This window comes from Somniosus microcephalus, chromosome 12 (assembly GCF_052327205.1).
Source record: "Somniosus microcephalus isolate GS21.2 chromosome 12, FLI_Smic_1.0, whole genome shotgun sequence".
NCBI lineage: Eukaryota > Metazoa > Chordata > Chondrichthyes > Squaliformes > Somniosidae > Somniosus > Somniosus microcephalus.
Window position 1 is genome coordinate 86138518 of NC_140998.1, and position 12323 is coordinate 86150840.

Consider the following 12323-nt stretch of genomic DNA (forward strand, 5'->3'; position numbering starts at 1 on the left):
CGGTAAATCGAGAGTTTCCTGTACTTCATTGGCAAATAGCGGGAAGATTGAAGTAAATGTTCTTATTACTGTGCTGTTGGTACAATATGTCGCATTAAATTCTGTTTTGAAAGCAAGAGAATTACTGTAACAAAGGGCTGGATTTTATCAATGGAGACGCGTTGGGGGCGGGACTGCTGGTTGTCGGGTTTCAGTCCCGCCCCCAACGACGTCCAGCCAACCCACGCTATTTTCCCTTGATTGACCTTGTTAAGCCCACCCTGCCGGCCAATTAAGGGAAAGCTGGTGAGGGAAGACGTCAGCGTATGACGTTTCATCTGTCAAAAATGTCAGATGAATTGTCAGCGTGTGACAGCTTTTGAGAAGCTGTCAAACACTGACAATCTCTGTTCTAAGGTAAGCACTTGGACTGAAGACTCACCAAACCCCTCTCCTTAGCAGAAAGCAGATGGCTGCTGCATCGGAGAATGCAGCAGCCATTCTGTCATCTCTGCCGTTGTGATGAGGCATCTCCGGATCCCCAAGGGTTGAAGCCTGCAGGAAGAAGCAAAGGTAAGTAAACTTTTTCTAACACTTTGCACTCGCCTCTCATACTTACCTCTCCACACTTGCACCCATCACTCAACCTCCACAGTGCACTTTTCGACCCCTCTCACCCCCACAGACCCACTGCTCGTCTCACTGACTCTGGTGAGGTTTGCAGCTGTCGGGAAGCCTGCACTTGTGTGGGTAAAATGGGGATAAGCCTCTTAACTACCTGTTAACAGGCAGTTAAGTGGCTGCAATCCCCTTCCCTCACGGGAAGATGGGATGGAGGCAGGTTGGGAGTGGGGTTGGTACCTGCTCCCAGTTTCTACCATTTTCCCGGCAGCCCCGCCTCCCCAGGGCTGGCAAAATTCTCCCCAAAGAGCTTATGACTTTTGAAATATTATGTAACTGGATATCTTAAAACATTTCATCGGAAATATAAAGTGAAATGAATACATGTGTAACCTATGATACTTTTTCAAATGCAGGAACAGAAAGATGAGTCTTGATCATTTTCTTGTTTGTTTATTTCTCTTTCCCCACTTCCCACCCACAGCATTTTCTTGCAGGTATGAATGTACAGAATTTGGTAGAAGATGACATTGAATAAAATGTTACACTGTCTTCAGCTCCAACAAAGTTTATTCCATCATCATTGTGAACTCTAAACTCAGTGATTACTGTAGACTTAAGTTTACAAACTAATTCAAAAGTGTACCATTCACTTTCAAAATAAAACAAAAGCCTTGGTCCATCAGACATAATGAATTCCTGTTTCCATCTACCTTCATTTGATTATAAGAATGTTCATTTCAGTTGCATCTTAATAGGCACCAGCATTCTGGACATTAAAAAAATGTGGCCATTCTTCTACTAGTGCAACAGTGTTTTACATTCCATTTCTGCCCTGACTCACAATTGGTCCATTTTTTATATCCGAGGTTGGCTAATCAGTCCTGCTTTAGCTGCTAAAGCTTCATTTTGTTGAATATGATATTCTTGAAAGCGCATTGATATTCTTTGGGTCATCTTCAAATATTTCTGTAGACAGTGTTCTGAACAGGTTACCTGCATTGAAAATAAACGTTTTTTTACAAGATATATTGGAAACAAAAATAGTAAAGCTGAAAGTGTAGCTTCTTGCAGTACATATTTCCAGTGTAAAAGTAAACCTTTTGTATTCCCCTTCCCATGCAGAGTGTGATTTACATATACAAAAATATCCACAACAAATTTTCACAGTAGTACATGCCAGTTTGCAGAAGTGTCCCATATATTTGAACAAGATGCCCACATAGACAATACAAATCATGAAATGTAACACTCCACACAGATTAATGCTAGTGAAAAAGTCAGTGTGTAAAAAGCAGGTTTGGGTGAGGGGGAAGAAGAAATGGGGAGATTTCTCCTGGTTCCCTTTTTGAGCTATCTTGATATTATTTGAAATCACAAGCTTTCGGAGCGCTGCTCCTTCGTCCGGTGAAGGAGCAGCGCTCCGACAGCTTATGATTTCAAATAAAGCTGTTGGACTATAACCTGGTGTTGTGTGACTTCACACATTTGTCCACCCCAGTCCAACAGCGGCATCTCCACATCATTGATATCATTAGCTGGAGGGGCGATATGCTACTTCTAAGGTTGCGCTAATCCCATTCTGAAGCTTTCTGCATTAATTATGGGAGTGGCTCCCAAGGGCGATTCTCCTGCTTTTTCTTCTCTTATCCCTTGTGTGGATCACAATAGGATGTATGGCCGTTGATGCCTCACCACAATAGTCTATGTTTCAAGAGACTGCCAACAATGATTTTTGATTAACTGGCTGGAGTAAAATCCCTGCCACTTTTCATAATGAAAGAGAAAACATTTAATATTTTAAAACTTAGCTACCATAAGTCATGAAGGTAAAGTTTTACCCAAATAAATCTCAATCGCTGGTGATTCAAATTCTGTAATTGTGTGGCAGTGGAAGACGTCATGTGACTATCAGCAAAATATTAATTCTGCCAACGAACTTCAAGTCGTTGTGCAGGCGCAGTTTGAAAGTGGCAGTGGTTTTACCCAGAACACACTCGATAGACTAGGCCTATAAATACTGCCGGGGCCTGGCGCACGGAGAAGGCGGGTCTTGCGGCTTTGCAGTGCCGGCAGTCAGGTGATGGACACGGCAGGCCAAGAAAAGATTCCGGAGCGGGGAGGCGACGGCGGGGCGGCTTTGTAAACACCTGGTGTAGGTCTCAATCCCCGAATGAGAATCTACGGGGTCTGCTTTTGCACCGAGCGGGTCAATAGCATCGCTGCTGCCGAACAGCCGCGTCAGGAAAAGAAAACCTGCGCCAGCAAAACTCAGCAAACGTCCATTTTTATTAGTTTTCTTCTTTCACTTCACATGGAGTTCGCGCTCCAAACAAATAAATCAAAAAATAAAATAACCCCCCCCACAAATACATTAATACTTAAACCAACCTGTGATATTATGATACATTATTAAACCAACCCAGATCCACGCTGATACATTATAAAACCAACTCAGAACTCCAGATTCCACAAATTTATGCAATACTACTTTTTATATATATGTTAATACTTAAACCAACACAGCTTCGGGTCGTTGGCAGCAGCTTCCAGTTTGTTGGCAGCAGTCACTCTAAAAGGCTAATATTTATCTCTATAATAATAGTTTGAACATTCCCTATTTAAAATGCAATTTTCAGTGATTGGTATAAATATACTCCATTTTATATATTTTTTTGTTAATTATGTAGCATTTCGCATTAATGGTGGGCGCTCTGAAGTTATTTTACTTCTGCCCCTTTATAACCATGATGATGATGATCCCACAGAGCAATGAGATGAATGACCTGTTAATGTTTTTGGAAATGTTAGCTGAAGGAGGAAAATTCTGGCCAGTACACGAAGAGCTTCCTTCTTCTCCAATTGTACAAATAGCACTATTTATATCCTCTTGATTTTCTATGATTTATCTATTAGACTTTTTAGTTTCAATTCTCCTTCTGCTTTAGGGTTGCAGAAAAGAAAAAAAAACAGGTTCTCAGGTGAGGGCAAAGGCACAACGTGGAAGAGGGAAGAGCTTCTGCTACGTTTGAATTTTGAGGGTTGATGACAATGGTGCACAGAATGGGAAATGGTGTTCCAGTTCACCACCGACATTCCTGCTCTTTGAATATAAAAATTCAGGAAAAAAAGCATTCTCTAAATGTAATCAAAAATTTTAGAAAGAAGCATTCCTCCTCACCAGCATCAGCTGATGCATCATTGAGTACCATATCACATTCAATATACTGCAGCCTCATTGTAGATCATGTTCAGATTATTTTGAGAGGCATTTAAAGCTCACAAAATGGATCCATTTCAATTGGATTACCCTAAATGAATTTCAGTTTAAAATAAATATGTCATTTCTCTGCTTCAGAGTCTGGTAATTGGGGAATATTAGACAGCATTTAATTTGTGTACTTTTTAAAATCAAATCCAGTTAGATATGCTTCTTCAGTGCTTTCACAAAGCACAATAATGGTTGAATAGAAGTCACTGAGTAAATGATTGTGTGGATTTAAACCTACTATGTTAAAAATACAATTAGTACAGAATATACCTCTTCTGTTTTCACATCCCTGGTTGTGAAATCCTTTACACAGTCCATAAAGCAGTGCTCGGTCAGTTTGTTGTAAGTGCCCAGAAATTCTTTAAACTGCGCACGTGGAAGAAAAAAGGTACATTGTTATGGTATTAAATCCCATGTTGCCTTCTGTAGTAACACTCAAATGTGTTTACTAACTTTCAATATTAAGCAAACCTTAAATTTAAATTACCTGTTTTATCTGGTCTGTTTCTGATATTTGTGCAGCCATTACAACTATGCTTTTAGGCCTTGGGAAGGATTAATGTATCTGGCAACAAAACAACAATTCAGTATACACACACGCAGTAGAACTGAAAAGCAAAGTTACGTTAAACTTGTATAGAACCCTGGTTAGACCATACTTGTAGTACTGTGCACAGTTCTGGTCTCCATATTTTAAAAAGGATATAGAGGCACTGGAGAAGGTGCAAAAAAAAAAAGATTTACAAGGATATCATCAGAACTGAGAGGTTATCCCACTCAGGAAAAAATGAACAGACAGGGGCCCTTTTCTCAAAAAAAGAGAACGCTGAGGGTTGACCTGATGGATGTCTTGAAGATTACAAAGGGTTTGATAGGGTAGACGTAAAGAAAATGTTTCCACTCGTGGGGGAGACGAAAACCAGGGGCCATAAATACAAGAGTCACCAACAAATCCAATAGGGAATTCAGGAGAAACTTCTTCACCTAGAGAGTGGCAAGAATGTGGAACTCACTATCACAAGGACTACTTGAGGTGAATAGCAGAGATGCATTAAGGGGAAGCTAGATAAACATGAGGGACAAAGGAATAGAAGGTAATACTGAAAGGGTTTGATGAAGGGTGGGAGGAGGCTTATGTGGAGCACAAACACTGGCATAGACCAGTTGGGCCAAATGGCCTTTTTCTGTGCTGTACATTCTATGTAATATTCTTTAAAATTAAAAAAAAAAATTGCATTGTAACTGGTAAACTATAGAAATATAGGAAAGGACTGAAAAGGGCTTTGCTGTCCATCTGGATGGTCCTAAAAATTAATCTTTCATTTTCTGACTCCCTCATATCTATCTAATTCATCCTTAATATTGCCCCACACTATTTACCTCCACTCCTCCCGAGGCAGTTAATTCCACAAATTTGCCACCTTTGCATAAAGCAGTTGGGTCTAAACTGTGCATGCTCTCGCTCTCTCCATTAAGCTTGGACCCCTGTCCCCAGTTCTTGAACTTGTGCCAGTCTCCAATTATAATCAGGGCTTAATTTATCAATTCCCTTTTGGCATCTCCCGAGCCTCTTTACAGAATAAACAATCTACGGCTCTCAACCTCTCATAGCTCCGATGCCTTAAGCTAAGTATCAGTTTGATTTCCCTAATTATACCAAGCTGCACAAAAAACTTTTCTGTAGGGGTTACTAGCAGCTAAGTATATTCTAGGGCAATAAGTTATAGTAGCTCTGAAGTAAACATGCAATGCACCAAAAAGCAAAAAACTGCAGATGCTGGAAATTTGAAAACAAAAATCAGAAAAAGCTTGAAAGGCTCAGCAAGTCAGGCAGCATCTATGGGGAAACAGAAGTCAATCAATATTCCAGGTAAGACTCCACCCCAGGATTGTAAGATATTACATAGGATATACGGCACAGAAACAGGCCATTCAGCCCAACCAGTCCATGTTGGCATTTATGCTGCACTCGAGCCTCCTCCCGTCTTTCCTCATCTAACTATCAGCATAACCCTCTATTCCCTTCTCCCTCATATGCCCATCTAACTGCCCCTCGACTGCATCCACACTATTCGCCTCAACCACTCCCTGTGGCAGCAAGTTCTCCACTCCAAGGCATTTGACAAGGTGCCACACAAAAGATTATTGCTTAAGATAAAAAATCACGGGATTGGGGGTAATATTCTGGCATGGATAGAGGATTGGCTATCTAACAGAAGGCAGAGAGTTGGGATAAGTGGTTCATTCTCAGACTGGCAATCAGTAACTAGTGGTGTTCCGCAGGGGTCAGTGCTGGGTCCCCAACTCTTTACAATCTATATTAACGATTTGGAGGAGGGGACCGAGTGTAACATATCAAAGTTTGCAGATGATACTAAGATGGGAGGGAAAGTAGTGAGTGAGGAGGACATAAAAAACCTGCAAGGGGACATCGACAGGCTAAGTAAGTGGGCAGAGATTTGGCAGATGGAATACAATACTGGAAAGTGCGAGGTTATGCACTTTGGCAGGAAAAATCGTAGAGCAAGTTATTATCTTAATGGCAAGAAACTGGAAAGTACTGAAGTACAAAGGGATCTGGGGGTCCTGGTGCACGAAACTCAAAAGGTTAGTATGCAGGTCCAGCAAGTGATTAAGAAGGCCAATGGAATGTGGGCTTTCATTGCTAGGGGGATAGAATATAAAAATAGGGAGGTATTGCTTCAGTTGTACAAGGTATTGGCGAGACCGCACCTGGAATACTGCATACAGTTTTGGTGTCCATACTTAAGAAAGGACATACTTGCTCTCGAGTCAATACAAAGAAGGTTCACTCGGTTAATCCCGGGGATGGACATATGAGGAGAGGTTGAGTAGATTGGGACTCTACTCATTGGAGTTCAGAAGAATGAGAGGCGATCTTATTGAAACATATAAGATTGTGAAGGGGTTGGATCGGGTGAATGCGGAGAGGATGTTCCCGATGATGGGTGAAACTAGAAGGCATATTCTTAGAATAAGGAGCTGCTCTTTCAAAACTGAGATGAGGAGGAACTACTTCACTCAGAGGGTGGTAGGTCCATGGAATATGCTGCCCCAAAAAGCTGTAGAAGCTACATCATTACATAAATTTAAAACAGAAATAGACAGTTTCCTAGAAGTAAAGGGAATTAAGGGTTACGGGGAGCGGGCAGGAATTTGGACATGAGTCTAGGTTCGGATCGGTCATGGCCCTGTGGGTAGCGGAGCGGGCCCAGGGGCTGTGTAGTCTGATCCTGCTCCTATTTCGTGTGTCTAATTCTGTTAGATTCAGGAGATGGTTCTGTGATAGTGGATTGGCGGTTAGGATCAGATCAGCCATGATCTTATTGAATGGCGGAGCAGGCTCGAGGGGCCGAATGGCCTACTCCTGCTCCTATTTCTTATGTTCCACATTCTCACCACTCTCTGGGTAAAGAGGTTTCTTCTGAATTCCTATTTGATTTCTTGCTCTTCCCCACAAGTGGAAACACGCGCTCTCTACTCTATCAAAACCTTACATAATTTTAAAGACTTCTATTAGGTCACCCTTAGCCTTCTCTTTTCATATTCTAGATGAACCACATTTAAAAAGGGAACAGAACGGGGAAGGCAAATGAAAAAGAAAAGAAATGGAATGACCTCCATGAAGTGCTTGGGTGGAGAATAGGAGATGGTTAAATTGCTGAAATTATATTGGAGACAAAAGGAAGCAAAACGAGATAAATAAAAGACAGTGACAGCGTGTGCCTGTGTGTGAATAGGTAGAAAGGGAAACATTAAAAAAACAAGTCGAAGCGGGTTCCAGTGGCTGAGGCATCTGGTGGAAGAAAAACAGCAGCAACAAATCCATTTGTGCCGACCACCTCATCAGTTGTGTTGACAGGGTTCCCCAGCCCAAGTACCAACCTGCTCCGATCCCTGTAAACGCCGGCACACCCATTCCATCACTTGGAAAACAGTGACAGGATCGGACAAAGTCAACATGGATTTACAAAAGGTAAATCGTGCTTGACTAATCTACTGGAATTTTTTGTGGATGTAACTGGTAGAATAGATAAGGGAGAACCAGTGGATGTGGTGTATTTGGACTTTCAGAAGGCTTTTGATAAGGTCCCGCATAAGAGATTAGCGTGTAAAGTTAAAACACATGGGATTGGGGGTAAGGTACTGACTTGGATAGAGAACTGGTTGGCAGACAGGAAGCAAAGAGTTGGAATAAACGGGTCTTTTTCCAAGTGGCAGGCAGTGACTAGGGTACCGCAGGGATCGGTGCTAGGACCCCAGCTATTCACAATATATATTCATGATCTAGACGAGGGAACTAGATGTAATATCTCCAAGTTTGCAGACGACACAAAGCTGGGTGGGAGTGTGTGCTGTGAGGAGGATGCCGAGAAACTCCAGTATGATTTGGACAGGTTGGGTGATTGGACAGATGCATGGCAGATGCAGTATAATGTGGATAAATGTGAGGTTATCCACTTTGGTGGCAAAAACAGGAAGGCGGATTATTATCTGAACGGCAATAGATTGGGAGAAGGGGAAGTGCAACGAGACCTGGGTGTCCTTGTGCACCAGTCGCTGAAGGTAAGCATGCAGGTGCAGCAGGCGGTTAAGAAGGCAAATGGTATGTTGGCCTTCATAGCGAGAGGATTCGAGTACAGGAACAAGGATGTCTTGCTGCAGTTGTACAGGGCCTTGGTGAGACCACACCTTGAGTATTGTGTGCAGTTTTGGTCACCTTATCTGAGGAAGGATCTTCTTGCCATGGAGGGAGTGCAACGAAGATTCACCAGACCGATACCTGGGATGGCAGGAATGACGCACGAGGAGAGATTGGGTCGATTGGGCTTATACTCGCTGGAGTTTAGAAGAATGAGAGGGGATCTCATTGAAACTTATAAAATTCTAACAGGACTAGACAGACTAGATGCAGGAAGGATGTTCCCAATGGCGGGGGAGTCCAGAACCAGGGGTCACAGTCTAAAGGTAAGGGGTAAGCCTTTTAGGACAGAGATGAGGAGGAATGGGTGGTGGGATTACATTGGAGGTAGTGAAAATGGCAGATGATCCATCAAATGCAGAGACTGGTGGGATGGAAAGTGAGGACAAGGGGGACCCTATCACAGTTCTGGGGAAGGGGGTGGAGGCAGAGAGAAGGGGTGAGGCAGAAGCACAGGAAATGGGAAAGGGCCCAGTCAACCATAGTGGAGGGAAAGCCTCAGCTGAGGAAAAAGGAGGCCATTTCAGTAGCTCAAATGAAAGGTGGAGGTCTGAGCAGGTGCAGAAGAGACAGAGAAGGGAATGGAATAGCAAAATACTGTGGATGCTGGAAATCTGAAATAACAACAAAAAACGCTGGAAAAACTCAGCAGGCCAGGCAGCATCCGTGGAGAGAGAAACAGAGTTAACGTTTCAGTTCGAAGACCTTTCGTCAGAACTGGAAACAAGCAGGAAAAGGAACAGATTTAAAGCAACTTTAGGGGCTGGGAAATGAGGGAGGGGATGAAAGAACAAAAGGGAAGGTCTGTGATAGGATGGAAGGCAGGAGATGAAAAGAGGCATTAAGAGATATTCAAGGCAAGAGATGGTAATGGGACAGGTTAAGAAAACAAAGGATGGCTCTAGATGGAGTGTGAATTGCACTGGCAGAATGAAAGAGCTGCCATGTGGGAGGGGAAAAAAAGGCAAGCACAAACAAAAAGTGTGGATAAAAAATGTGATAGGGGCCCGAGGTTATGATGTGAAATTGTTGAAATCTACGTCGAGTCCAGAGGGCTGTAAAGTGCCTAATCGAAAGATGAGGTGCTGTTCCTCGAGCTTCTGTGGAACAATGCAAGAGGCAGAGGACGGTGAGATCCAAGTGGGAATGGAGCGGTGAATTAAAGAAGCTCAGGGTCCCCCTTACGGACTGAACAGAGATGTTCCACAAAGTGGTCACCCAATCTGCGTTTGGTCTCCCCAATTAGAGAAGGGAATGGAGTCCTTACAGGAAGTAGGTTGGGAAGAAGTTTCTTTGACAGCACCTCCCAAACTCGTGACCTCTACTACCTCGAAGGACATGGGCAGCAAGCGTATGGGAACACCACCACCTCCAAGTCACACACCATCCTGATTTGGAAATATATCACCGTTCCTTCATCGCCGCTGGGTCAAAATCCTGGAACTCCCTAACAGCACTGTGGGAGTACCTTCACCAGACTGCAGCAGTTCAAGAAGGCGGTTCACCACCAACTTCTCCAGGGCAAGTAGGGATGGGCAATAAATGCTGGCCTTGCCAGCGACGCCCACATCCAAGGAACGAATAAAAAAGTTAGTGGCTCCCACAACTACCTTGATTATGTTTCTTCTTGTGTTGGGAAATAATGGAGCTAAATAAAACTGCACATGGCTCCATTTCGTTGCTGCATGAGGGATGCGATAGAAACAGGCCGTACAGCCCAGCCAATCCATGTTGGTGTTTAACCTTAGTGCTCCTAATCCCGCGTGTCCTTCATTCCCCTCTCACCACAGAGCAAGAGCCTGATTATTGGGAACATAAACTGACCCCGAGTGAGAACGCTTCAGTCGGCGAGGGAGGGGACACCCGGCGTCCTCCCCACAACTCGCGTGAGCGGCTGCGGTCAATGGAACCACATCGGGGGCCTTTCCTTCCAGAGCTGGTGCTCAGTGCCGGTCACCGAGCCATTGGCAGCTGCCGCGGTGCGGATTACCCGCTATCTGCCGGTTCCCCGCCGGACCCACACTCGCTGACTTACCGGAGCCGAATTCCCGCCGTAAATCCCAGCTCCCACTCGCACATTCACTACCGCGATCACCGAAATAAAATAGCCCAACTCTGCGCAGTCACTAATCGATAATTAGAGAACTTGGAGGAACTGCTTTCGGTTAAAACAGATGGAGTTTTTTTTTTAAACAAAAGAGCCGGCGGATGATCGAAAGCGCCACCGCGGAATCACGGGACAGTTTTTGCTTTGTAGCGAGACCCGGATGCGGCTCGAGCGCTTTTTGAATTTGAATCCAAGTGAGGGCTCGGGCGGCAAACGACGGCTGTTCTGTCCCTGTGAGCCTCCAACTGCGGTTAAAGCGCACACAGCCCGCCCTGGCGCCGCCTTTAACGCTGGACGCGGCGCTAACCCCGCCCCCCGCGTGGGATGTGCCGATTACAGGCGGAGCCAAAGGCCGGTCCCAACCACTTCAAAACACGGCTGTCACCGGGAGTGGAGCCGAGAGCTGGTTAAAGGCTTAGCGCATTTCCCACCGGACTGTTTAAAACTTTTTTGTTTTTTTAAAAAACTGATAGAATAAAATTAAAAGGGGGGTGAGGTGCCGGTTGACTGGCGGTTAGTTTGTTTTTATTTTGTTGCTGCTGCCAAGCGCTGTTGGAGGAGCGGGAAGGAGTCGATGAGACGCGGGGCCAGGCCGGGCCACTCTTCTCTGACCGCCGGTGATCTCGAACACATTTCATCTCCGACACAAAAGGAAAGAGGCTACGGCAGCAGCAGGCGGGCAAATGGAGTTGCCGGTGCCTGTGGTTGAAGGGGGTCGTGCCTGCCATCGCGGGGCCAAGAACAGAGTCCAAATATCGACACAAAAGTTGCGCGAAGTTACTTCTCCGCACCGTGCGGAGGAAGCTGCGGAATCCGTTTACATCCCACCCGCTCTGCCAGTAAACAAACCACGCGGTGACAAACTAGCACCTGATGCAGAGCAGTCAGGAGGAGCATCTTCACAAGGTGACTGCCCATTCTGCTCCAGTATTCCACCGGCTCATTTGACTTTTTTATAATTTGGTAAAATGCTAAACATTTTTTAAAAATCCAAATGATTGATTTCCAACAGCACGGGGGTGAAACAAAATGCACAATTTTTATTATAGTTATATGCAAGAAGGTACCGTCACTGTCTCAGAACGAGGTTTGAAGGAGACTTTTGAGCTGTGACGAAGTTGAATTAACGTATTTATAATAATAAAACTGAAGCACCCATGGGTTATTGATTGCATCTCTGCCTATAGTCAGCTTCCCCACACTTTTGGGCTCTTACTAATTCCACTAAGCAAATACCCGCCAAAGATATTAATACTTATGGTTAAAGCAGAAACATTCAAAATAACCTAAATCTGCAAAAAGATGTAATCATAACTTTTCATTCTCCCTTTCTACCTTGAAGGTATAGAAGATGACTTATGGTGGGGGTGGTTTTGAGGGCATGTAAACCATGTTATCTTCCAAACTTAATTTTTGTGGTTCTAGTTTCTAAGGTCTCTGTTGTGGAGCGGGGACTGCTGGTAAACAAGGGCCCTTGTATATCATTTAATTATAGTGTAATTCTTGGGATTGATTTGATTTAATTTCATTTCAATTAATTAAAGGGTAAGTCATGGCAGTACAGCTCGGCGCCGTGGTATGCTCCTCCTGCACTATGTGGGAAATCAGGGACACTTCTTGTG

At 44.1% G+C, this 12323-nt stretch overlaps 3 protein-coding genes across 11 annotated transcripts in view; 2 read left to right on the plus strand and 1 right to left on the minus strand.

Moving 5' to 3' along the window:
- Nucleotides 1-4145, plus strand: part of LOC147109381 (mitochondrial import receptor subunit TOM20 homolog) — a 24515-nt gene extending 20370 nt beyond the window's left edge. For 3 of the 5 annotated variants that reach the window (XM_086003280.1, XM_086003281.1, XM_086003284.1), the window contains exon 5: nucleotides 3549-4145. In XM_086003280.1, coding sequence (XP_085859406.1) covers nucleotides 3549-3632 — 84 coding nt within the window. In that variant the 3' untranslated portion in view covers nucleotides 3633-4145. Of the gene's footprint in view, nucleotides 1-1084; nucleotides 1297-3548 lie in introns of those variants that run through there. The other 2 variants (XM_086003282.1, XM_086003283.1) reach the window with 1 other exon arrangement.
- On the minus strand, nucleotides 1038-10915 carry timm9 (translocase of inner mitochondrial membrane 9 homolog). Of its 2 annotated transcripts, none has more exons than XM_086003285.1 (4): nucleotides 10630-10915; nucleotides 4359-4436; nucleotides 4142-4237; nucleotides 1038-1596 (listed from the first exon to the last, which is right to left on the minus strand). In XM_086003285.1, exons 2-4 carry the CDS (start codon nucleotides 4395-4397, stop codon nucleotides 1459-1461), a joined length of 273 nt encoding a protein of 90 aa, XP_085859411.1. In that variant the 5' UTR covers nucleotides 4398-4436; nucleotides 10630-10915; the 3' UTR covers nucleotides 1038-1458. The 2 variants fall into 2 exon arrangements, with proteins under 2 accessions (XP_085859411.1, XP_085859412.1); XM_086003286.1 differs by lacking the exon at nucleotides 10630-10915 and adding an exon at nucleotides 10419-10619.
- A 94-nt stretch (nucleotides 10916-11009) lies between these two features.
- Nucleotides 11010-12323, plus strand: part of kiaa0586 (KIAA0586 ortholog) — a 674053-nt gene continuing 672739 nt past the window's right edge. For all 4 annotated transcript variants that reach the window (XM_086003275.1, XM_086003276.1, XM_086003277.1 and 1 more), the window contains exon 1: nucleotides 11010-11607. In XM_086003275.1, coding sequence (XP_085859401.1) covers nucleotides 11385-11607 — 223 coding nt within the window. In that variant the 5' untranslated portion in view covers nucleotides 11010-11384. The remainder of the gene's footprint in view (nucleotides 11608-12323) is intronic.